Genomic DNA, 25,145 nt, shown 5'->3' with positions numbered 1-25,145 from the left:
CGCACGTTGTCTTACTCTGTCGGCAGCCGCCGAGGGTTCCGCCTCTCGCCTTTCTGCAGGAAGCGGGTTTCCCGTTTGTCAGGTTACCCTTTGGGGCTGGGGGTGGAAACAGGGAGGGGGAAAAGCAAAACCTCCCCGTGCCTCAGCCCGCCGCAGCACCCGGGGTCTGAGGCAAAGCTCGGCGCTTCCTGCATCCGTAGTGGAAAGATGCACCGCAGAAAATGCGTCTGGAGCTGCTGAGAGCTCCTTAATCATCTGATGTATTAAAAAAGCTTGTGAAGTAGCGTGTGGTAATTTGTGCCTTCCCCGGAGACTACCGGCAGAATCAGCAAATTCGGTTGAGTTTTAGCTGCTGCTGCTGCGGAGGGATTGTCAGAGCCATGCTGGGGGCTGGAAGGAGCCCAGAGGGGTGTGCTGGGTGCCACCATGCCGTGCTGCGCCTCTTGTCGCTGAGGCGGCTTTCGGTCTGTCACGGACCCGGTGTTCGCTTAACGACAACCGCAGCAGCGTTCTGGGGACTGTCATCCGGCACTGCATCCGAACTCCTCCTTGTGCGTCGTCCACTGTTTTCTACGGTGTGAGCTGGCTTCCTCCTTTGTCCTTTTTCTTCCACTTGCTCAAAATTTCTGAAGCTCTGGAAAGTTGGGTTCCAACACTCCCTGACTGGGAGCCACTATCCTGCTTGTTGACACTTGACGGCCAAATGTTAAGTGAGGCAATTGTAGCAGGACAGGAAAAACGCTTCTGGAATACTCTCAGAAATCCCATTAGCTCAGTTCTAAGGCAGTAAATGCAGTATGCTTCTTGCTTTAGAACATGGTAAGTAGTAATGGCTGCCCCTAGAAGTATTACAATCAGCAGTTCTTCAGAAGTGGAGGGGGGTTTGGTTTGTTTGGGGGGGTTTTGTTTGGTTGTTTTGTTAAGGGAACATAATCTTTGGAGCAGGGATTGCGCTGGATGCACTTTGTAGGGCGCTTGGATTGTAGGTAGAAATAATGTCTTTAAGTGGGAATATACATTTTTAATTTTGCCATGTTTCTAAATCTGTATCTTTATATGCATTAGAAAGTAACCTTTGTGACAGCCTGTAAACTAGGTATCAGCATTTTTTTCATGAATCAGAAGGAAGAGAAGTTTTAGCAGAGAGCTTGAGGGAGGACCAGAGGAACATTCCTACTTCAGTTCTCAGAGTCCTTCACAAGTTTCCAGTTTTTGTCCACTTTGGACAGTCACCCTGGTGTTTGCCAGGAACTCCTTTCCTTTGATATGACAGCTTTAATTTTTATTTTTCCTACCTAGAAGATCTTCCTTGGTCCAATTATGAAAAAATGTTTAGAAAAGGAAAAAAACGACACAGCAGCAGCAGCTCACAAAGCAGTGAAATCAGTACTAAAAGCAAGGTAAGCTATTTGGTATATACTCTGTTCATGGAAGGACTTCCCTTTGTTACAAGTTGGCAGTTCAGTGGTTCGCTTGCATCAGTGGTAGGATGTGATTTCCATAAAATGCCATGCTTCTGGCAGCACAATACTACAGCTTGGAGGAAAGAATAGTACGTTTGTTCTGTAGTGATATACTGTCTAGAAGAAGGTGTCTGGAGCTAGGTACCAAGAATGAGTTTATTCTTCAGTACTAGTTGGTTACTCAGTATCTCTAAAAAGTATTCCTCACTTTGAATAATGTGTCCATTTTGTCTGATAGGTTTTGGAATGATCAGTTGAATATTCTGGATTTTCCAAGGTGCCGTTTCACTTCCCGTGCACTGCTATGTTATTTCAAGCATTGGTGACAAGCATGTAGTTGTCAATTTCTTCAAGTTAAGATGCAGTACCAGAAATGTCTGGACATAACCTTAAGGTTCATTTTCCCTTTTTCTTTTATTTCCTCCTTCTTTCAAAATATCTGTGGACCTCTCAAGGGTTCCTGTTGAATTTATATCAGTCTGATCTACATTGAGGCAGAAAGATAATTTCAGGAAAGTAATAGGTGGTGGTGTGTTTTTTCTCCGCATTTTGCAGTGCTGCTTAAGTAATTGGAACATAAAAACTAGTTTATTTTAAAAAAAGAGTTGAGGCAGGGCATCTGAAAGTGATTTTTTTAATATCTTCTCATTGACTTTCTGATGATACTGGTTTTTTTCTTAGTCGGTAGATTCCAGTCTTGGGGGACTTTCCAGGTCCAGCACTGTGGCCAGTCTAGATACAGACTCCACCAAAAGTTCAGGTATGGAATTGGAGTTTGGGCAGATGGGTGTGGAGCAGGGTGAACTTCATGTGTGTTCGTGTAAAAGAGCAGAGAGTAGAAAAGGTTAAAATACGTCTTTTTAATAATTGTGAGTGAATCTGTTAGCCTGTTGACTAATGCATGCATAGCTCTAGGCTTCTGAAGTATTATTAATGATTCATCTAGGATTAAGTCACTGTTTTCAAAGTAAAGTAAGACAAAATTAGTTGCATTACCAGTTTGTTACATAGCATGAATCTGGCATAACTTTTTCAAATCTATGTTTCCTGCATTTATAAGTTTACATTTGCACTGAAATAATGGAAGTAAGTTTTAATTTAACTTGTTCTTGCTCACCAGATCATAATGCATCACTGTTGGACCAAACAGTTAATTTAAAAAAATATATATAGAAAAGTAGAACCAGCTGTTCTGTGTCTTCTGATTCAAGGTTGTTAACTCCAGATTTGAATTAGTATAAACAATGCTGTATCATGGATTCATATGAAACTCGTGCCTTCACCAAGGGCTGTTCTGAATCAGTCCAGGATAGCTCAGTAAAGAGAAGAGTTAGTTTACTGTGGTAAGGTTAAGTTTTTGATGAAAAAAACTGCAAAATTACGGAATTTAATAAATTAGCCCCATTAACACCAATTAATATAGCATTACTGTTCTGGAATTCTTCAGAATTGCTTTGTTTTATTTTCTTGCAGGACAGAGTAACAGTAATTCTGATACGTGTGCAGAATTCAGAGTTAAATATGTTGGTGCCATTGAAAAATTGAAATATAATGAGAGCAAAAGTCTCGAAGGGCCATTGGACTTGATAAATTACATAGATGTTGCACAGGTAAGTGGGTTACAAAAGACAATAACAACAGCGTCAGAAGATCTTAAGTTTAGGTGTATTTCTTTCATATTGTCACGTGAGCTAACATATTTCTTTGTAAATTTTAGACTTGCTAGAATAAAGTAGCTTATTTTAAAAACCATTAAGCTAGGATTCTCAAATTCCATCCTGTTGAGTAACTGAAGATGGACCCAAAAAGCCATTCTGAAGAAGCAGGCTCAGAGTGGAGGCCCTTTTCGTGAGTTGTTACTGAACAAGTATCCCAATTGAAAGTTGTTTTATTGTTTTCAGCACTGTTAGGATTAGTATCCAGGAAAGAGTATGTCCTCCAGATTTCTGCAGTAATGTAGAAGTTTTCCCATCAAGGAAAATGTAGTTTCTGCTTACAATCACTTACGAATCTATGGCCAAAGAACCTTAGTAATGTTTGGGTCACCTTTGCCAATCTGTGGTTGCTTGTATTATTTTCGTACTAAAAGCCGTAACTGGTTGTTCTCATTAGGCAGCTGATCATTGTATTTTTAAGAACACAGATTTTATTTATTTTATTTCATTTATCTTACAGCAACTTGACATTTTAAGTATCTGAATATATGCTAAATCTATTTTACAGCCAAATAACAAAATTGCTGCCAGTGTGGAACATCATACACTCAGGGTCAGCGCAGCACGAAAGGGCATGAATCATTTTTCAGCCCATAAGATCTGACCACAGGGCCAAACTCCCCTTGAGATGATAAATCTTTTCTGGAATCATGTAATTAGAATAGAATAGACTGGACTAGACTAGACTAGACTAGACTAGACTAGACTAGACAGTTTCAGTTGGAAGGGACCCACAGCTTAATCCAACTGACCACTTCAGGGCTGACCAAAAGTTAAAGCATGTTGTTAAGGGCATGGTCCAAAAGCCTCTCAAACACTGACAGGCTTAGGGCACTGACCACCTCTCTAAGAAGCCTGTTCCAGTGTGTGAACACCCTCTCAGTAAAGAAATGCTGCCTAATGTCCTGTCTAAACCGTCCCTGAATATATTTCACATAAAGTTAAGGGACTGGATGAGTGCAGGAGCGGCAGGCAGACTCCACATGGCAAGATACGAGCAGGGTTAGTGATGTTGCTGATCCAGTGGACTGAAGTACACATAAACACATTTTCTGTTACGTATATTTGTTGTTCATGTTGTTCTGTCTGCACTAAGGCTTTTGTTTGTTTCCTTCCAAAGCAAGATGGAAAGTTACCTTTTGTTCCAGGTGAAGAGGAGTTTATTATGGGAGTTTCCAAATATGGCATTAAAGTTTCAACATCTGATCAGTATGTAAGTGATTCACAACAAACTGTCTTTTTGGCGAGAGTTGAAAAGTGTTTTTCCTTTCTTTGACAGATGATGTGTGACCCAAACGTCACTGGCTTTAAGCAAAACAAACAAACAAGCTCTCACAGCAGCACTGCTTTGTCCTATCTCCTCAAGGCTCTGTATTTTCTGATTTATGACAAGAATCCATTCCTTTTGAGACAGAGCACCAGGCAAAAGGAGAGCAAGCCTTTATGCTCTTGGGGCACATTTTCCTTTCTCTGTGGCTGTCCTGCCATCCTCTCATGTGGAAAAGTAGCATGAGTGTGGTGGCCAAGACCATAGGTTCCTCAGCCTGAGTTAGTAATACAATTCCTCTTGATGGTGTTGTGGAGAGGGGAAAAAAAAAAGGGTGTTTTTTCAAGAATTCCTGAGTTGTCTTCCTCTTTAAAGTTCCAGCCTTGCAGCCTCTTCCTAATTCAAGACAGAGCTCACTCCAGCATTAAAGCCTCATGGTTCCACTTTATTGATCAAGCCTATTTTTTGTTTGCATCATTTCCTATATGTAGTTTGTTTTCCTTTAGCGCACTTCAAGTAGCTTTTTTGCTAAAAATAAAAATCCGGTCTCTTCCCCAGGGCCCTCCAGTGGCCTTTGCTTAGCTTTGTATTACAGCCATGTGGTTTCCTTCTGGTTGCCCTCAGAGCCCCAGATACCATAAATACTTGGCCACACAAAGTCATGACCCATCAACAACCCAGCGATGCCTGTTCATAAAAGCCTCAAGTATGAGGATGGTGAATAGCACTGGTGAATAGCGTTATTCAATAGCTGAATACTCTGAAGAGAGCCAAAAAGTCTCCTCTAGTCCCTTCAGAAAATAAAACCCTTGTTTCTAATGCCTGGGAAGAAGTGTAGCAGTTGTTACTCAGACTTTGAATTCTTTTGGGTTCTATTTATGCTGTCCTCCTAAATTCTTAATTCTCATTAAGAACATAGGTTACATTAATATTTAAATTCCTTTGTACTTTCTTAAAGTTACCTATTTGATCTATATCACTTTATTCATCATTCTTCTGGCTTCAAGCTGAAAGCATGCACAAGCTGTTAAGGCCTTCTGTGATTAAGCTAGCTTGCACTGGCATTTTATTGCACTGCATTCTGTTTCCCAAATTCTGGCTTTTTTGCATCTGTGTCACTGTTGACATTTAATTTGTCCTTTAGTGTGTTAGTCTACCTAACTCTTTCATAGAGTTCCACAATGGAAAGTTTTTCTCTACATTCATACAAAGAATTCAGTCTTTGATGACTCTGGGGGTGAGGTGAAAGTTACGTGGTTGTAGATACCTTTGCAGGTGAATAGGCAGCTATTTATTTCAGATGCCCAAAAGATGTCTTGACTGGAGGATACCAAGTTTTTCCTCATGGATTTCAGTTAATATTTGAGAAATTATTTCATTAGTGACTGAAATATGTACAGATATGTAATTCATTCATACTTTTCAATTTGTGGATGCAACCATTAGAAACCAAAGTTGAAGTATTTATAGAAGTCACACTGAGGCTTTGGCCTTCTTCTCGTTCTGTTTGCGTGTATTTGTACGTTACAAGTTTGTACATACACATACGGCACAACTTGTCCATCCGCCATCTCATTTCTCTCTTGACTGCAGAATCCCCTCATAGCGAAGTACTGGAAGGAGGGAAGGAAAGTAATTTTCAGGGGGAATTCTACCCTCCCTCTTTTAGTAATAATCCACATGCACATTAGCACTGTAGCAAGTTTAAATATGTAACTCTAAAAAGTTACAAGTAATTTGGAGGCAAATGTTGGCATCTTTCATACACCGGAGGGTTGATCCAGTAAGTTTCATTCACTCCAGTGAGTGATTGCGAGCGATTGCTGAGTGAATGTCAGGGATGGACATGTTTTTTTCAGTAAGGGGATCTTAGGAGCTCTGGTAGAGGGCTCTCCCTCAAGGGTTTCATAGTGGACTTCAAGCTCACTGCCCATTTTTACAGCTTCTGTATCAAACTGGACATTTCTTTAGACCCTTCAGCTACTGATGGGGACAAGGTGTTTCATGCCATGAACACAGAAAAAGAGCTGTCTTGAATTCGTAAGACCCTAGAGGTGGTATGACTGAATCAACCAGATGAATAGTCTTGGTTGGGTTGGATGGCTTCAGAAGAAAAGCTTTTGTGCAGGGTAGGCCTGCAGACACCTTGTACTGGACAACATCAACCAGTCCCTTTATGGAGTGGCCAAGATCAGAACTGTTGGGATTACATTGAAATGATGCAACTGCGGTGGAAAGTAGAAGTCTCCCAGACTAGATCTTTGTGAGAGTCAAGACCCGTGCTGGGGCTCAGGCCACAAGTGACCTGACTCCTCTCCACCTCAAAGAACTAACCTTGTCCATACCCTCCTCTGGGAACAGTTTCTCGTGTGTATGCTTCCTGGAACTAAGACAGGATTGTCTGGAAAAGTAAAAAGTTGTTTTAAGCTTCCTCTGTGCCAGAAGCAGGTGCAGACTGTACCACTTGTCTTACTCACAGTGTCAAGTAATGAACATGTGGCTTTTGCAGTACGGCCAGGAACATAGTCCACACATGAATCCAATTCTAAAATAGAAGCAAAAGTTAAAGCTAAAATTGTGTTAAACCACCACTTATTTTAAATCTCGATTAAACTCTCAATTAAAAAATTATAATGTTACCAAGGAGTACTTTTCTCCTGTAAATAAACCTGAAGTATTCTTTTGTAGGGAGAAAATCAGAACAGGTGGAAAATTGAAATAGCTGTTGCACTGTTCCAGAGTAACTTTTGTTTGCCACACGGTTTCAGGATGTGTTACATAGGCATGCTCTCTATTTAATTGTACGGATGGTCTGCTACGATGATGGTCTGGGAGCAGGAAAAAGTTTACTGGCTTTGAAGACAACAGATGCAGGCTCTGAAGAATACAGCCTCTGGGTATATCAGTGCAATAGTTTGGTAAGAGTTTATGTTTACAGTATTTAATTTAGGTATCGGTATTTTGATTGTAAAGGGAGACTCTAAAACCCAAGGCCCTTGTGAAAGCTTTTTGGCAGACGGGGGGGGATTTTGCTCAATTACAGAATACAAATGTGATCTGGCTGAGGAGGGGACGAAAGCCCTGCTGACTGCATTTCATCAGCTTTCAGGAAAAATACCTGCACTGCCTAAAACTGCCAGTAAAAATTGGCCTGAGAAAGATCCTTGCAACCTGAAGGGTGCTATTGTAGCTGCTAAAGATAATCCTCTGTTTGTATTTTCAAAGACAAACCCAAACTTCTTCAGATCAGACAGAGCAGGGAGGGATTGAGTAACAGTTCTGGTAACAGAGCATGCATTTGTATTTATAAGGAAGGGAAGCTATCTCCTCTTCCTCTAAGCGCAGGAGAATGTGTTGTCAAGATACTGTGATTTGACACACACCCTTAGCAGCACGGGGGGAACACATGGACTGACTTTCTGAATGCTTGTGTCATGCTATGATGAAAGCTAACAACTCTGACTTGTTTCAAAAGAGCTCATTTAAAAGAGCTTCCCACATGTCATTGCAGACCACAGAAATCAAATTAAATCTCACTTGTGCTACTCCATTTTGCATGTCTCTGCCAAAAAATGATAAAGGTCACATTCTGCTTTAAACAAGTTTTGAGACGTTCAGAAGTTCTTCAGAAAGTGGTAATGCACGTGTTTGGGTTTTTTTAGGAACAAGCACAAGCTATTTGCAAAGTGTTATCTACAGCCTTTGATTCAGTTTTGATGTCGGAGAAGTCCTGATTTTCTTGGGCAGCACGTGACTGTAGTACAAGAGGCCTTTGTGCAAGGAGGAAATTGGGCTCCCGTGTGATACCAGAGACTGGCTGTAGCTACACACAAACCTAGAGAAGACTCGCTGTGCAAAGAGCCGTGCAGCCTTGCACATGGTACTTTGTCATTCCCCAAGCATGACTTGAAGAAATTATTCCAACCCCAGGTTTCAGGACAATACAGAATTCTGTATTTAACAGGATTTTTTTTCCTAACTTGTGTTTTGTATATTAATGTCAATATTGTAGAAATGTAAAATAAAACTGATACTTGCTTCTATCTCTTTGTCTGAAAAACCATTTGTTAATGAAGACTTCAGTTGTGTTGAACTGAGATATTAGAGCAAAACAAGAGTGAAGTGCTAACAGGTAGTCAGCTGGTGCTTTACACCTCTCATTTAATCTTAGGTGTGCTGATTACACACTTTCTACATTCAACTAAAAATGCACAAGCCGTACCTTTTTTTGCTCAAGTGCTACTTGTTCATCTTTCTCATTTTACACATTGGGAAGAACAATATTGCCTAAGCAATGCAGAGTAATAGAAGTAGCCAAAGTGATTTTAAAAGTAGTTTTATTTTTCCAGACATTTGACTGGTTAACAAGAGTAAAATTTATTAATCATGCTCTAATTATAAATCACTGCATCCAGGACATTGAAAATAAGAGTTGATTTTAGGTTATATAATATATACAGTTGCTCTGCAACTAAACAAAATAAAAACAACTGAATTGAATATTATACATCTCATAGCATTCTAAGCTGCATTTAAGTGTCACTTGCTCCTTTTTAAACAGTTAACACAGCAACCTAATAGTCTGTCTATTAACAGTTTTTTTGAGTCATTTTAATCAGATTTGAAAAGTTGTATGAAATACGCCAAAAGTTTGGACTTTAAATTCTTAATTTTATATTATAAATAGATATCTACAGGCTCTAGAATTTCTTTTTCCTCTGCTAGAGGAGCAAAGTTTGAGAAACATGAAAATCTAGGGATAAATTTTGCTTAGCTGCTCTTTATTGGTCCTCAAGATTTTATATCTGCACTGTTAATGCCATTAAGTTGTATTCTACAAGTTTCCTAGATTCTAAGTGACCAGTGAATGAGATTGTGACATTTTAAAGTGTATTCCTCTTCTAGCAGAACTCAAGGAAAATTTGCATCCTTGTTTAACTTTATGAGTTGTTACATACACTATAAGATTCTGTGTTAAAAATACTGTACAGTAGGAGATTTGTGCAAAATAATATGCCCATTTACTCTCTAGACTCTATCGGGGTAGAAACATACAAAATAGTGTTGCAAACTGAACATGTCAGTAAGTGAATAAAACTGGAGTGCTAAACTATTACTATCATTTTACTGGGAACTTTGAAAATACAGACTAATTTGCTTCAACTTGCAACAAAAATATCTTGAAACATTCCAGTTTGTTCCCCATTCATACTGCAGCAACAGCATCCAGGAAATGAACGTTATGCGTGGCTGTACCCACACATTGGAGAGGCTCTCAACTGTACCATTTAGAAAAGGTGATACAAGGTAAGATCAGTGTTGCTCTTCCAGCACTAACGCAATGGGATTTTGCTCCAAAGAAGCATGTATGGTGTGGCCTGTCTTCCATTCCGTTCAATATGAAATGGCCAATTTAAACACCACTTGTCAGAAATTCAAAGTTCTCTTAATAAATCTAGAGATAACAATATTCACAAAACGTGATCAAAGCCAATGTGACCTAGACATTCATTTTTCTTATCCTATGCCACCAGTTGTTTTCTGTGGCATAAGCAAAACCTGGTACAATTTCACAATATACAAACATCAGAATGATGTCAGATTTGTATTGGTCTTTTGTATTTCATCAACCAACTGGGAACCATCCGTGGCCTTGCCTTTGTTCACAAATCAGTAAAACAAATTTAACGACAGTGTAGCTACCATATATATGGGTATATTATATTAATACAGAGTGAGTTAGCAAACTATCTTTGTTTGCAAGGTAGTGGCACACAAATTGTATAAAACGGAACATAACGTAGTGTACTTGTGAGGTGTCAGATACCTTATTGACCAAGGATAATTACCAAAGTGTTCCACCAGATACGTTCTCTTCCTGAACGCATTGCTGGATGATTTAAGAAAATTCAAGAATTTGAAAAAAAAGTCTAAACACTACAGTGAGACAAGTGTAAGAAATGCTCTGCAATCCATCATCATAGTTAAGTACATTTCAGGAAGTGCAGTTTTCATATCCTTGAGTTAATGTAGTAACTCATTAATATTGCCATAGTTTAATTAACCAGCAGTAGTCACATTAAATGACCAAAATGGATGTAACATACATAAAGAACATTCAAAAAACAGGTCCTACACACGTGCAGCATAGAAAAATGAAACCGTCTCGAGCTCACAAAATTAGAACTAGAAAGTTCAACGACTAACACAGATTTCAGAAAACTTTAAGCAAATATCTACATCCATTTTGAAAGAAAGAAGTTTCTCCTGTGGCAAACTGAAATACTTTTTCACTTTTACCTGGCCAAAGACACCCGATTAAAATGGTTTCTTCTGTAACTGTTGACATCCTGGATGACAGCCAGCATGGCAAGATGCTGAATGAATCCAATTTAGGACTACGCAGCAGCCTGCATGTTTTGGTTCCAACATTTCAAATGGTATCGAGAATCGGATTAATTCACTGCCCTGTTTGATGCACACAATTTCTTTGACTGGGGAAGCAACACTGAACTGTGGTCATGTTACAAAAGGAAGAATAAAATTACAGCGAATTGATTGAAAAGAACATTCATGATGTTGTGATGTTCATATACTTACATGGATTTTGATTGTTAAAGCTTTTCAGTTCACATTGAAAAATACAGGAAAAGTTGTTGGTTTTTTTTAAAGTGTAAACTGCTCATGAGAAGTTTTCACATAGAAAAAAGTTTTAAAAGTCCCAAAATTAGAACGATGGCAATAAAAAAGTAAGCTACAGTACCTAGGACTCGGGCAGTGCTCTGGCAAAGTGTCTGCAGATAGGCAGATGAAATGAAATAGAGCAAAACTTTTTTCTGTGACCGCTGGAAATGAGAAATGTCTCCACTTATCAGTAGCAATTTAGTCAACAATAAAGTGCACAAACGATACAGGGAAAGCTCCTTTCCGACTGGGATCTCCATCAATATGACCAATCTGAAAGAGTCCAGACATTTTTCAAGTTATTCTCAAATTAAAATTTCAGTATCACCAAAATGAATACCAGTGACTTTCCTGCTTGTAGTACAACAAGCCTCTACCCACATGTTTTCCGCAGTGGTGCTCTTTTGCTTTTGCGAATGGGAAACGTTATCAGAAAATTTAGTTCTAAAAAGTGCACATGTTATTCAGTTACGGACAATTTTTTTTTTCAAATTCTGTTTTATCCAGTTCTTTAAAAGTAATGCCTCTTAATGCAGTACCACTGCTACATCATTTCAGCACATTCTGCAATGCCTGACAGCCCATATTCTGCCTCTGTTAAGTTGCTGCTGCTTCCTCCTCTTAACAATCACTGACAAGCAAAAGGATGGATCAAGCTTCATCAGTTCTGGATTTTACATTAACCTATTTGTGTTCATACAGCATTACTGTAATTTTTGATGCAATCTGAAGTTCTATTCTTTGCTAGCTAACAGAGTAAGGCAAGTGTTTTCATGCATAACAAATTGCCAAGACTGCTTTAGCTGATGAGACTCTGGGATGTGAATAGTTGAGATGGTTTCTGAGCTCACGGAAGAGACCATTTCTCAGTCTCGGTCAGCTAAAGAATTAGGACAACACAAAGCTGTCTTCTAAGGCCCACCACACAGCATCTGCAATAGCAGCAGATTCTTAAATTGCTGACACCTCCCAGGAATTTCCTGAAACACGCAGACCACGTCCCTGTGTGTTGTGAACTCTCCTAATCAGATGTGGGTTGGGTTTTTTTTTTCCTGAATGAGAAAAGCTAAAACTTATCTCAAGTTTGGTTTTATTGAACAACAGAGATTTCTGGAATCGGGTTTTTATGAGAAAAAACTTCTCTTGTTATTTGGAAACCCAGCAGAGGATCTTCTGAAATCAGTGTCAACTTCTAGATTTCATTTATTTCTTTCAAAGGGTGTTGATGGAAAATGCACAATACTCACCCACCACTCCTGATCTTCTTCACCATCGACTACAATGATATCTCCCTCTGAAAAAGTTAGTTCATCTGGGTTATCCGCTACACAGTTGTAAATTGCTTTTACTCTCTTGGGTTTAGTTTTTGACTGAAATATAAAAATAAGTAAATGTTAATAATATAGCATGGAAGAGACAGAATAGATACGGAGTTGATCTAAAGAAAGCTTCAGAACTGCTTCCAATCAGTGTTTTTCATAGGTTAGCATTCAGCTACGTCTTTCATGCTGGGTGCTCATGCTTCAGGCTGAATTTGGCAGCATCTAAAGCATTTTAGAACCACTGTGCCACCAATGTGTGCCATGTTTCCCCTAGTAATCTTCAATCTTGGCTCATCCAAACCTGTCTTCAGAGCTCTACATCACTGCAGCAAGCATGATTTTATTCAGAAGTTGGGGTGATCGAGATGAAGTGCTAAGCAGCAAGTGTCACAGCAACAGCGTTATTAGAAAGAAGCCTGAGCCACCTGCCAATACACTTCTTAATTTGCTAAACCCACTCAGCAGTGTACAAGCCCTCCGAAACATCCTTTGCCCCTCTGCAGTGCCTTGAGGACTGCCAGCCAGAGGAGCTGTTTGGCAACTCTTCCAATAGGAAAGTTTAGTGCAGAGTTGCAATATTCCAGCGTTGCAGCAGGACTCGAATCGTTGTTGTGTTCTGTTTGAAGCAATGCCCAAATTGTTTTGCTCTGGTATCGCAGTATCCACCATCCTAATCTCACACCTCTCCCAGTGCAACCCAGTCTGCTGCTGCATTTGTTTTCAGCCTCCTCATTCCCTGGTGCAGACCAGCAATAATGTTATCTACAAATTCCATGGAAGAAGTGGAGAGGCACAGGACCTTCAGGGAGAGCATAAGATTTCTACCATAAGTCCACCCTTTTCCCCAGTTTGCCCAACCACAGCCAGCAAAAATCTCTCCTTTCTATCCCTAAGATGCCAGAGTGGATTTTTAAGTGCTATTTAGGTCAAGAAACAACTGTTAATGCAGTGGGTGTTTCAGACAGAGGCTCCAGATGGGATAAAGAATCCTTCTTAGGTCTCGCCACCATACTAGAGATCCCCCCCAGGGACCAGTCCCAGTCTCTGGTTAGGTCAGCCATGGAGCAGGAAGCTTGGAAAGGGAGGAGACTCCATTCACAAGACTGCTTCTGTCCACCAGCAAAATGCTCTGCTCCACAGCCCAATAGCCTCTTAATGTGCCATTCTGTTAGAGCTGAGCACCATGCAGAAAAAGGGGGATGTGGATGGGGAAGGAGAAAGATAGCATAAGGATTATGCTCCTCTGTAAGGATCCATTTGCATTTTAGTATAAAAACCTGACCTGCCCAGACCAGGCTCATCCTTAGGTACACCCCCATGAGCTGGCAGCCTTGCACTGCACCACAGCGATTTTGCCAGATGCTCCATCTCAAACAAGCTACAGTTGGAACCACAACCATCTTTTAGGTCAAGAAGGAAAGGCTTCACATCAGTACAACAGTGATATAATTACTAACTTCAAAGTGCAGTAACTACAGGTATTTCTTGTTCTTTAGAAGGCAAGGAAATTAAAATGGAGCCCATTCCCAGAAGACTGAAATCTTGCAGGAAAGTTTCCCATGTATCTACAATATAGGTTAAAAAATCTAAAATATATGCTGAGGAAAAAAGATGCATCAGGAATTTTCCACCTGAAAAACAGGCAAATGCACTGTACAGGAGATAAGCCACTGTACGTGTGCACGTACAACTAGATCTCATTTTTCTTTACTCTGAAAGCACTTCTGCAATACATTTCCTAAATCTGGTCTTGTCTGGGTTCTCTTGCATGGTAAAGACTTAGAAAAGACTGGAGTATAAGGCTAAATGGAGTGAATTAGCCGAAGTACTTTAGCTTGACTGATCTAGCTAAAGCTCTTTAGCTGAGGGGCCCTTGACTAAATCTCAGCTAAGATGCTTTAGGTAGATTGATTTAGCTAAAGCACCTTAACTAGCACACACTCTCTGAGCCAGGTTTCCCTTACTTCCCTCTCCTGTGATCGAAGAAAATAATCCAGCTGATGTTCTCAGTCTCACAAAATCCACCCTACTGAAGCCACAGAGACATCTGGAGAGTCAGATTTGCTCTTTGTATTACGTGCAATTAATATTAAACTGTGGAGACACTGAATGTTCCTAGAAACTAGCCAGGATAGCCCATCCACTCACAACTAAAGCAATTTGTCCCATAAAACAACAAAGGAGAGAACAAGATAGAGAACGACTACAACTTTAATTTATACAGAAAGACAGGTAAGGGTCTGTTTCAGAATGAACAGATGTCTTGAAAGGATGTAGCCAGTGCTCACACCTGAAACCCAGAACACACCACAAAAATTGTGATCTGTGTCCAACAGTTTCACGAAGTAAATAGGGCAATTTCCTTGGTGCATGTAAGGGAAAAGGACAGATACCCCATTTTACACTAATCAGACCATTTTATTGTAGCTTAAATATGAAAGTTATTTTGATGCAAGACAGATAGCAACTCGGTTAAACAAGAGTGGAGGAGGAAAGAAAACAGAAGATTTTATACTCCAAACTAATGCAAAATGGACTTCAGATGTCTTTGTGGCTTTTCAGCATTATCAGATGAGACACAGCTAATAGGAGTTCTAAGAGCTCATGACAAACGTGCAAGGCTATGCACACAAACACACTGAGGGCTGTCCTGGAGAATTACTATTTCAGTAGACATGGTTAAGAAAAGGGGATGAAGGGAGAGAGATCGAGGACTGAAGAAGTTAGGTCTTTTCGTTACAGCCCATTAATAAGGCAATTGCAGAGCCAGGAACAGCACATGCACGTCTCAGTTTATTACCTACTGAAGCATGCTCCGACACTGAATGTAAAGCATAAAACAGCCCAGATCTAGTTACATACAGCATCTCAGAAAGTCTGGACTGTCTATATTGTGATTTGCTTACTACAGAGAAATATTGTCATGATCAAGTATGTGCATATTTTCTATCTATCACACAAAAGAGCAACATGAAATTGGAGGAAGAACCAAAGACCTGTGTGAATGACACAATGTAACAGCAAAACTGACATCTGGAAATAAATCTCTTTACCTACACCAGTTTAAGAATACAGGTATTAACACTAACACGTGCACTACCTTCATGGACCTAGATTTTTAAAAAAATAAGAGTAAAAAAAAGCCACACAATCAGATCAGGACTCCATCTAAATCCAGTATCTCTTTTCTAACAGTCATTGTAGGGCTGGGGGAAGGTGGAGAAGAATAACATACAATACTTCCAGCCTTCTCCTTCACCCTTCAACCACCTTCTGGTTGGGGATGTCTCAAGTCAGATGTGTTTTCTTACCAAGAGATTTCTCTCCTGTCAACCAGTGAATACATAAGAAATGCAAAGAAAACCAACTGCACAAGGAACCAATTTCTTTTGTTTTGAGCTTGACACTTACTAGTCTTGTCTGAAGCCATCGGACCTACCTTTGTGAACAACTATGACTATATCTACTTCCACTATAAAAGAAAGCACAAGAGCTCCCTAACTACTTAATTCACTGAAGTTGAAGAATGAAGTTACATATGATATTAACTGACTCACTTACCAAGCTCACCTACAATGACTCACTTACCAAGCTTACCTATCTTCAGTAAGTCAAACCCTGCATTCTGTAGATTGTATCGGTCACATTCAAACACAAAGAAAGAATCCATGCTTTGCTTCTTTCGTTTCTCTCTGTTGTTTCTTTTTCTGGTGTTTTAAAATTATTATTATTTAAAAATCACATATTATCATATAGGTAAAGAAGAAAAAGCAGTTTTAATAAATACTTAGTACAAGTCACACATATACTTAACACTTTCTACTTTTCATGAAAATTCTCACACTTTCTTCATAACTGGATATATGCACTACTATGTCAACAGCATGTTTGATACAATGCAGAAGATTTATTAAAAATCAAAACCCAGATTGTCTACTTACTATTTGTGATTTCCTTGGCATTGGTGCTGGTGGCTGGATCTGTGTCAAAGTATTTGTTGTAGAACCAGTTTGTGTTACTGGAATTTCGGATACAGAAGACAACTCTCCCGCTGCTAAGATAAGTAAAGCAAGTAAATTTTAGGCATAATTTAAAAAAAAAAAAAAGTAAGAGTGATGATACGAATTGAATCCAAATTAATTATTCTTTAAAGGATACAAGTAATTCTGTAACTCATGAGTATTTAATTTTTAAAGGTTCTTTCTAAATAACTGAACAGTTTTTCAGTCTTCTTCCTTACAAAAAACTCCTCTTTTCTCAAAGACACTTACCTAAGACCTTTGATACTGCAGATATGCTAAAAGAGAAAAAAGCCTATAAAATAAATGAGAGCAGAACCAAATATCCCATTCCCCATTTGTTCACTACAGACTGTGTGCTTTTAGATCCTTCTTTCCTAGTAAAGACCATCATTATCAAGACGCTGTATCCTTCACAGGAGACCCCTGCCACAGATGGCAAGTAGTCATTAGCAAATTCCTCTTGGGTATGTCAAGGGGAAATAAAAAAGAATCACGGTAAGAACCAATGAGCATAACACATACAGTGGAAGGGGAAACTGGGTAGGAGAAATTCTGCTGCAATCACCTCAGAATCCACACAAATTTTACTTTGGACATTTTATTGACATGATGTTATTGTAATGCCTCAAAGTAGTAGTTACTTTGAACAATGAAAAGAGCAGAATGAACAACGAACTCTGAATAATTAACTCTGTTCACTATCAGGAAAAGAGCAATATCAATTTGCAATTTAATTGAAAGTGACACTACATGAGCTTTAGATTTTTCAAACTAGGAACACATTTTGCTATTCTAAAATGTGTACCTGTTACCTTGTTTATGACACATGGAAACAAGAGAGTAAACTAACTAAAGTTTTCACAATGCATCCTTTGTTTGAGTGGAGTTTAGGTGAGGTTAGAAAAGCTAAAGCCCATCTGGAATTGAATCTGGCAAGGGATGTCAAAGACAACCAGAAGAGCTTCTGTAAATATCTAAATAATAAAAAGAAAATTAGGGAAAATGTGGGTCCATTGCTCAATGGGACATGGGATCTGGTTAAACAGGACATGGAAAAGGCTGAGGTACTAAATGCCTTCTCTGCCTCCGTCTTTACTAGCAAGAGCGTTCTGCAGGAACCTCAGGTCCCAGAGACCAGGGGAAAATCTGGAGCAAGTGCAAAGTCCTGCACTTGGGGACAAACAAGCCCATACATCAATATATACTGCTGGCCGCCCAGCTGGAAAGCAGGACCAGAGGCAACAGGCACAAACTGCAACACAAGAGGTGCCATATGAACATCAGGAAACATGTTACTTTGAGGTGACTCAGCACTGGCACAGGTTGTCCAGGGAGGCTGTGGAGATACACAAAAGGAAGCTTGCAGATACTCAAAAGCTGTCTTGACAGGGTCTTGGGCAACTGGCTCTGGTGGCCCTGCTTGAGCAGAGGCATTGGGCCAGATGACCTCCAGAGGTCCCTCCCAACTTCAACCATTCTGTGATTGTTTCTTAATACATGGCCCTGTTATTTACATCAATTGGCCCACAACTCTGTTCAAGCAGAAGAGCTTGAGGCATCATGGCCTACACAATCAAGAAAAGAAACAAGAATGCTGGTAATGACTGTATTTAAATGTGCAAGGTAAATAAACCACACTCCCTTAGGCTGTTATAATGACAGCTTAATTACAATAAAATAGATCTCTAAATCACAATTACCAGTTTGTTGTAGAGGCCCAAGCCCTCTGGACTGCCCTTTGTTAGTTAAGCCAGATGACTTCTCAGTCCTGTGCAAAGTTAGAAATTCATCCATTTAAGAAACAAACAAGAACTTGAACTGCAACAATACAGAGCATTTTCCAAATTATAAAATTCTTGTCACATCTTGTCATTCTGGTGACAGCTATTTTGCTTTTAAAAATACTACTTTGCTTCCCTATTTTTTATTACACCAATCTGGGTTGCACTTAATTTTAAAATGTAAGGTACAATAATGATAGAGGTTCAATTACTGCAATTTGTGTGCAGCAGATTTTCTTTCCCAAGTTCTGAAGTTCCTTTCACTGCTATTTTAAAATTCTTTCTTAAAGTTAGGTAACCATATTAGCCTGTACATTACAGCAAGCTACAGCAAGTTCCTTTTCTCTTTTACTTAGTGTGGTATATGCAACCAAAGGACCAGAAAGGGAGCTCAAAGGTCAAAGGCTGTTTACCTCTTTCATTCACAAATGATCAAGCATGTGTATTCTTCATCTCACATACACACACACATGTTCCTGTATCTTATAACCACCTAAGTTTATATAAGCTGTACTCCACCAAATTTTCAGCGTCAGGAATCAAAAAATTTCCCAGACAAGTTACTACAATATTTCCCTATGCTTACTTTCAGAAAGATTTCCATAGTGTCCAAATTATTTTTGCCACAATTTAAACAAAAAGTATTCTTTTTTCAGAGCCCTCATGAGATGTAACAAGGAATGTAATAATCCAACACTTTCTTCATATCTGAAGACATGTGACTATGATATAATTTCTTTTTTAAAAAAAACAAGGGAATCTTATTTCTTCCAAATTTTTCTCACAGGTCATGATTTCTAAACTTATTACGTTATTGATCTCCCTTGGTTTCTGCTGCACTATTGTATCTTTATTTTACTGCAGTACCCAAAACTGAATGCAGTAGTCCAGATGAGGCATGACTGATGCTGAGTCAATTGGAAGGATTAATTAATACAGTCTGTAGGCTATAATCAAACAATACTATTTCTCTTTGACTCTTCCACAACAGCATGAGTTGTCTGACTTACTTTTATTTATGATTCACTATGTCCTTGCAGATCCTTCTCTTAAGGACATTTGCTTAACCATACTCTGCTGTTCTCTATGCTTCATTTTTGTAGTTGATTGTTCTTAAGCACTAAATCTTGCCTACTGAATGACACTTTCTTTTCCCTTGACTACTACTTCAGTTTGTCAAGGCTGTTTTGGATATAATCTTGTTTTTCCAGTACACTTGTCCCTCCTAACTTAGTTTCCTGCAAATTTAAAAATGGTATTTTCTATTCCAGGTCTCTCTACTCCTGTCATAAATGAAAATACTGAATGGAACTGAACCTATGCAAAGCACGCGAAGAATAAATGGCACAATTAGATACAAGATCGTATAATCTCTTCTTTATTATTAGATGGATTATTCTTTATGGCTTCTTATTTCCATCCTGGCTAAACATTCTGTAGATATTCTGCAAGTCATACAACCTTAAATCACTAGGCTGTCTTGTTTTTACTGTGGGAATCCTTGTAATCTGTTCCCTTAGTGTCTGTCTTCTGTTCATTCACGTACTCAAGAATACATCACTTGCTAAAGCATGCATGCTTTATAGATGATTTGCATGATATATACCATCAAACTGAAAAGTTATTAATAATTATTAAGCATATTGAATACTAAAATGACATCAGTTACCCTGGAATAGGCTTTCTTTGAGAGATTCTACTAGGAGGTTGTGGGGGCAGTGGTGGTGGTGTTGGCTTAGTTTGTGGAGGAGCTGGTTGCTGTTTGGATTGCTGGTTCAAAGCTTCTATAATGCTGGCTGTCTTTGCCACTGGAGGAGGTGGTGCTGGAGAAAGCACATCTATAGAAGAAAGTCAGACAGTGTAATGGAATTAAATTTCTATTTACCGTTTTGTTTCTTGGGTTCTCATCCACAGGTTTTCCTATTACAGGATTTACCCCCATCTGAGAAAAATGCTTTATTACATGTAATCAGTAACTTAAACAAGAAGCAGTCCTTCTTTTGGAAGGATTTTGTTTCACCTAGTCAAGGTCAGAGAGCTCACAAGTACTTCAATTCATACAAGAAAAATAAAATTCTTACGGAAGACAGTGATATTCTTGAAAATAGTAGATCAGATTATATTTAATAAAAGGCTAATATTGTTTGCTCAATCTAGGCCTTCAGTTTGTGTATTATGGAAAAGTACCTGAGTGAGTAATATCAGAGATATTTTATTTAGAGGAAATGTCTTTTCTCAAATTCCTGTTAGAATTAGAATCTCACTTCCCATTAGGTTAAGCAATTGACCATAATTTCTATTGAATTCTTGAGACCACCACAACAGCAGCTGGCAATGTATTAACATCTTTTTGCGTTCCTACTGTCTGCAAGAATCAAGCACAATGTGGAGATACAGCAGCACCAGGCCTAGATGTAACACTCACCTTTACAACTAGTGAGAAGTGCAACGTTAAAACATTATATAAAGTGAAGAGCTCTTTAGCTCTAGTAATAGTAGTTCCTCTTGACCCTGCACTACACCATACAGTCCTCACTGGAACATCAGAGAAGACAGATCATACAAAGTTACTGGATGGGAACGATAGGCCAAAGCTACAGTCACCAAAAGAGGAAGTATGAGTTGTGAAAATGGAAAAAATAAGCCAATCATGATTAGATACAGCAGAAGGGAAAACAGGGGAAAGTGGAAACATACTTGTAGATGTTACACGCAATGGCGGCACAGGGGGATGAATAGCTGGTGGATCTGATGAAGACCTCTGCCTGCTTATACTTTCCACTCCTAAAGAATTTGTCTTCCACATTGCATTAGATGAGGAAATTGTCTGAATACCACTGCCAAGAACTGAAGGCTGAACTAAAAAGAGAGGAAAATACTGTATTATTATTATTGCTTACCCTAAGCGCATAGTGTTAATATTCACACTTGTGCTTTTAAAAATGGTGCAGCTAGGCCACTATATTCAGCAACAGGAACTAATGCCATCCTGCTGGAATGCCAGAGCGGAAATCAGAGTCTGGTGTAAAAAATTACATAGCAGTTTCTGGGTGAGGTCTTATTAACATTTTACCTAAGTAAAACTTCTCTCCAGTCATTACTTGAAAATATGACAACACTTGAAAAAACAGAACTTTCTCAAGCAAGACAGAAGGCAAGTCTTGCTACTTTCTTTAAGCCCTGACTGATAGCTGTAAGGTTCTCAGGTACTGCAAGAAAAGGACCTCACTCTCACATGAACATTAGTACATGAGTATCAGTGACTCAAAGTGAAAGATCAATTTTGACTTGGAATTGACATAAAACTGTAATTCTGAATTTCATCCAAACAAGAAGCTAAAATAACCAGTCATGAAACAGTTATGAAGTATGACTTCTTCAGGGCCTCCTAAATGACTCCATTCTTAGGCTGAAGAGCTGCCTCCCCATTTCATAAAAAAAACACACTACAGATTTTCTTCATAAATCCAGTACTTTGCACATATCATGCCACTTCTCCCTACTCAGCACATGAGCATTATATTAAGAAAAGATGAAACAGAGTAAGGTATGAATAAATATTAGGTTGCAGGGAAAAGCATAAAAGGCTCACAAGACTTGGAGAACAGCCTAAAGCTAAGAGGATAAAGGAGTAGTAATACATCATAACATCAATAACATCAGAAATCAACAAGAAGCTAAGATCGATGATATTATTAGAGCTTTTAACTAAGAATATAAAATAATAGGCTAATATGTTGCCAGAGTAAAGAATATGAGGTAATAATTTAAGCCAGGCAAGCATGCTTTCTTGGCGTGAGTTGCACTATACTAGTGCCAACAAGTCTGGGGCTGAGAATGAAATTAAAATGATACTCTTTGAAAAGTGTCATTTAATCAAGGGCAAATAGTGAGTAAAATAGTATGGTTTGCCATGGTTAAAATAATATCAAAGGGTAAAACAGTCTTTTCAACTATCCAATTTTATGACTAATTTAGAGATAGTATCTAACAGTTAAACAGAACTGTGCAAGCTCTGTGTGAATTTTCCTGTTTGGTGGGGGAAAAATTAATTTCCATCAAGTAAAAAAAGTGTCTAGATATTAAGCTTAGACTTTATGCAAAAATGTTAGATGAAAGGAATTCCCCCTTGGTTAAGCTTAAGATAACCAGTAATCAGCAGTTACATTTTCAGTCAGCTACCAGTTCTCCACTTCATGACACTTATACTTTTATTTCAACAACCTTGAAGCCTGTATTTATTAAGAGAAGACTTTGCAAGGTTAAAATCTATCGTGTTCTGCATACATTCTCCATTCTCCCAGGTATTAAACAATTTTCCATGACGGCCAAATGCTAGTGAAATTGAACATTTAAATTGAACTCTGACAATGACACCTTCAAGAAACAGAAGTATGAAAAAATGGAGTATAACAAGAAAAAAAAAAAGCTGAACTAAATTGACTGCATACCCTCTTTTAATAAAATGTTTAACTCTATTGAGGTTACCTGGGCAGTGCTTCCCCAAACACTATTGCGTACTTTTTTGCAGGTATACTGAAAATCAAATTCAGAATAGGTTGTGCAGATTCATTTCAAGTATATAAAATGAAGTCATCAGTAAACTGTTCCAATACTTACCTGTGCAAAATAAACCTGTGTAAAAGAAAACTTAAAAATGTAATAATAATATAAAGGTTATGATCCCATTCTTCTAACACATGATATTTTCTGGTGTTAGTACCTTTGCCAATATTCCTTGGAGGTAGAGGAGGTGCACTACTTGTGACAGGTACTGCAGGCTGAATGGGAGGTGGACTGCCACTGAGTATTGCTCCATATGTTTCATTCTGTAAAATACTCGGCATAAATCCTCTTTGCTTGTCCTTAGCGATGTTCGCTGCATCTCTTGCCAGGGATGCTACATTAGGCTGAAGCTGGTTTGATCCAAGTTGATAGAAACTGACAGGCCTGTCCTCTCTCCGATTGGGACTGGGTTGCTTGAACACAACAACAAAAGTACTCAGTGACAACACATTAGTTGTACTCATTTTATTTATTAGTTGATAGAAAGTTATTAGTTTCTGGAAAGAAAAAATGGCTTCTAAAATGCATTTTTGTTGCTTTTAATACATAATCTAAAACCTACATTCTGCCCTGTTCAAGAGAAAGTAACTGTGCACAATAACAAAAAAAGATTTAATGTGAATTGCATTTCAAAACAATTATCATCTCCTGTAGTATACACTGCTACATGATAATACTGTACCCTTATACACACAGAATTATACTCCTGTAAAGAGTCAATATAGAAATTCAGACTAGATCAAGTAAAGTTTCCCTGCATCAAAATAGCAGGTAATACTTTCAAAAGTAAATTAACAAATGAAGACCCTAAGCCTCATCCAAAGTTCAGCAGCGTTAGATTCCAAAGAGATGATCATCATCTCAAAAACCAAACACAATTACATCCAAGTATTCTACCTGGAGCTCAACCTACAACAAATTAGGAGTCAAAACTTCTCATGAACTCTTTTTAGCTCACTAATATTGCTGGACAAGTTTGAGAGATTACTTCAATTAGCAGCTGGGATGGAACATTGCTCATCCCATGCACATTATCAAATAAGATCTAATTAGTTGTCTTTGAGATGTACAGCAAGTCCTCTGCTTGCTATGTACACTTAGCATTACTTTTCCTGTTTCAACAGCAAACACAGTAATTACTGTTATCAAATGATAATTAAAATAGCTGGAGTTATAAATCCATGTGGCTAATACAGGAATGGGTTGTAACAATCCACAGCTCAGAAAACATAAATATGCCTTTAGAAATAGTGTTAGATAAACACATCGTTGACGTACTGTCTGTATGAAATTAAAATATCCATTTATAGTGATAGCATTTAAGCAGAATAAAGATTTACACCAACAGTACCATAAATAAGCAATCAATTTTCCACTGAATATATTCAACACTTACTCTGGATTGATCATGTAGGGCCTTTAGACATATTACAGCACAGCATTATTGTTCAAAGATTTATCAGAATGATGTATGTGACAGCCACATTAAACCCTACCATTACTTGGGCTTAGCAGCCTCACTCCTCACTGCCTGACACTGTCCACTCCCTGACCTCCACTCTGTCCTGCTTCTGGTATTTCTTTCAGCCCACACTTGTTTCTGATTTCTAAACAAGCAGAAAATTTTTTTTTGTTTTGTTGATCTAGCTTTTCACTGTTTCACCAAACTGAAAAAGCTCAATACAGAGACAAGTATGTGCCCAAATGGAGGGAAAAGCTGAGGTAGGACCAGGCAGCTGGGCTGTGGAACAGCACTAGACACCAGTTGGATTATCTTAGTTGCCTTCTAGATCAGAGCCTCTTTCATATGAAAAATTCTGGACTAAAAGAACTTCCGTTTCAAACATGACCTTTTCTGACAAAGATTGCAAAATCTATTCAATTGCTTTACCAGAATGAGAGACAAGCCCAATAGCTTGACATCTATCAACAGAACTCTGGTGTGATCCTAAGTAACAGCAGTATTCACCAACGCATTCAATGTAGTCACAGACACTAGTCTGTGATTAATAGTCCTTAATCTCCTCTCAAAGGTCCCTGTAGTATAAGTCTATTAATAGTGGGCAGTGAAGTAGCAGTTTCATTACTTCAGCCTCACTGCTGAAGTGAAGATAACTTCCTGTATGAGGTGGAGCTCAGGGACCAGCCAAAAGGAGAACATTCAACCGCAGAAGGCAACTGTCAGAAGTAAGGGAAAAAACAGATGAAAAATACAAAATTAGAGTGTCCCAGGAAGGGATTTGCTAGATATCTAGTTGTCAAGTATCCAAAAGGTTTTACAGCTGGGAAAAATTTAAATCTCTAAAACATAACAAAGTTTCAAGC

General features: G+C 38.7%; 2 protein-coding genes across 5 annotated transcripts in view; one reads left to right on the top strand and one right to left on the bottom strand.

The window, feature by feature from the left end:
• Positions 1–1,235: 1,235 nt before the first annotated feature.
• ITGB1BP1 (integrin beta 1 binding protein 1) lies at positions 1,236–8,489 on the top strand. 4 transcript variants are annotated; one of them, XM_010184099.1, is made up of 6 exons: positions 1,236–1,400; positions 2,145–2,223; positions 2,937–3,073; positions 4,327–4,391; positions 7,214–7,363; positions 8,108–8,489. In XM_010184099.1, the coding sequence occupies exons 4-6, from the start codon at positions 4,344–4,346 to the stop codon at positions 8,177–8,179; spliced, it is 270 nt and encodes an 89-aa protein (XP_010182401.1). In that variant the 5' UTR covers positions 1,236–1,400; positions 2,145–2,223; positions 2,937–3,073; positions 4,327–4,343; the 3' UTR covers positions 8,180–8,489. The 4 variants fall into 4 exon arrangements, with proteins under 4 accessions (XP_010182401.1, XP_010182399.1, XP_010182398.1 ...); XM_010184097.1 differs by having other exon boundaries at positions 4,299–4,391; XM_010184096.1 differs by having other exon boundaries at positions 4,275–4,391.
• Positions 8,490–11,105: 2,616 nt separating this feature from the next.
• ASAP2 (ArfGAP with SH3 domain, ankyrin repeat and PH domain 2) overlaps positions 11,106–25,145 on the bottom strand; it is a gene marked incomplete at its 5' end in the record, with an annotated part of 61,546 nt that continues 47,506 nt past the window's right edge. Inside the window, 7 exons of the mRNA XM_010184100.1 lie at positions 11,106–11,402; positions 12,377–12,499; positions 16,393–16,505; positions 18,174–18,241; positions 19,924–20,092; positions 20,952–21,113; positions 22,978–23,233. Of these exons, the coding sequence (XP_010182402.1) occupies positions 11,328–11,402; positions 12,377–12,499; positions 16,393–16,505; positions 18,174–18,241; positions 19,924–20,092; positions 20,952–21,113; positions 22,978–23,233 (966 nt within the window). The remainder of the gene's footprint in view (positions 11,403–12,376; positions 12,500–16,392; positions 16,506–18,173; positions 18,242–19,923; positions 20,093–20,951; positions 21,114–22,977; positions 23,234–25,145) is intronic.

Source organism: Mesitornis unicolor, unplaced genomic scaffold (genome assembly GCF_000695765.1).
Source record: "Mesitornis unicolor isolate BGI_N332 unplaced genomic scaffold, ASM69576v1 scaffold6065, whole genome shotgun sequence".
In the NCBI taxonomy this organism is placed as follows: domain Eukaryota; kingdom Metazoa; phylum Chordata; class Aves; order Mesitornithiformes; family Mesitornithidae; genus Mesitornis; species Mesitornis unicolor.
The sequence above is the reverse complement of the archived record's forward strand: the minus strand, read 5'-3'. Positions and strand labels throughout refer to the sequence as shown.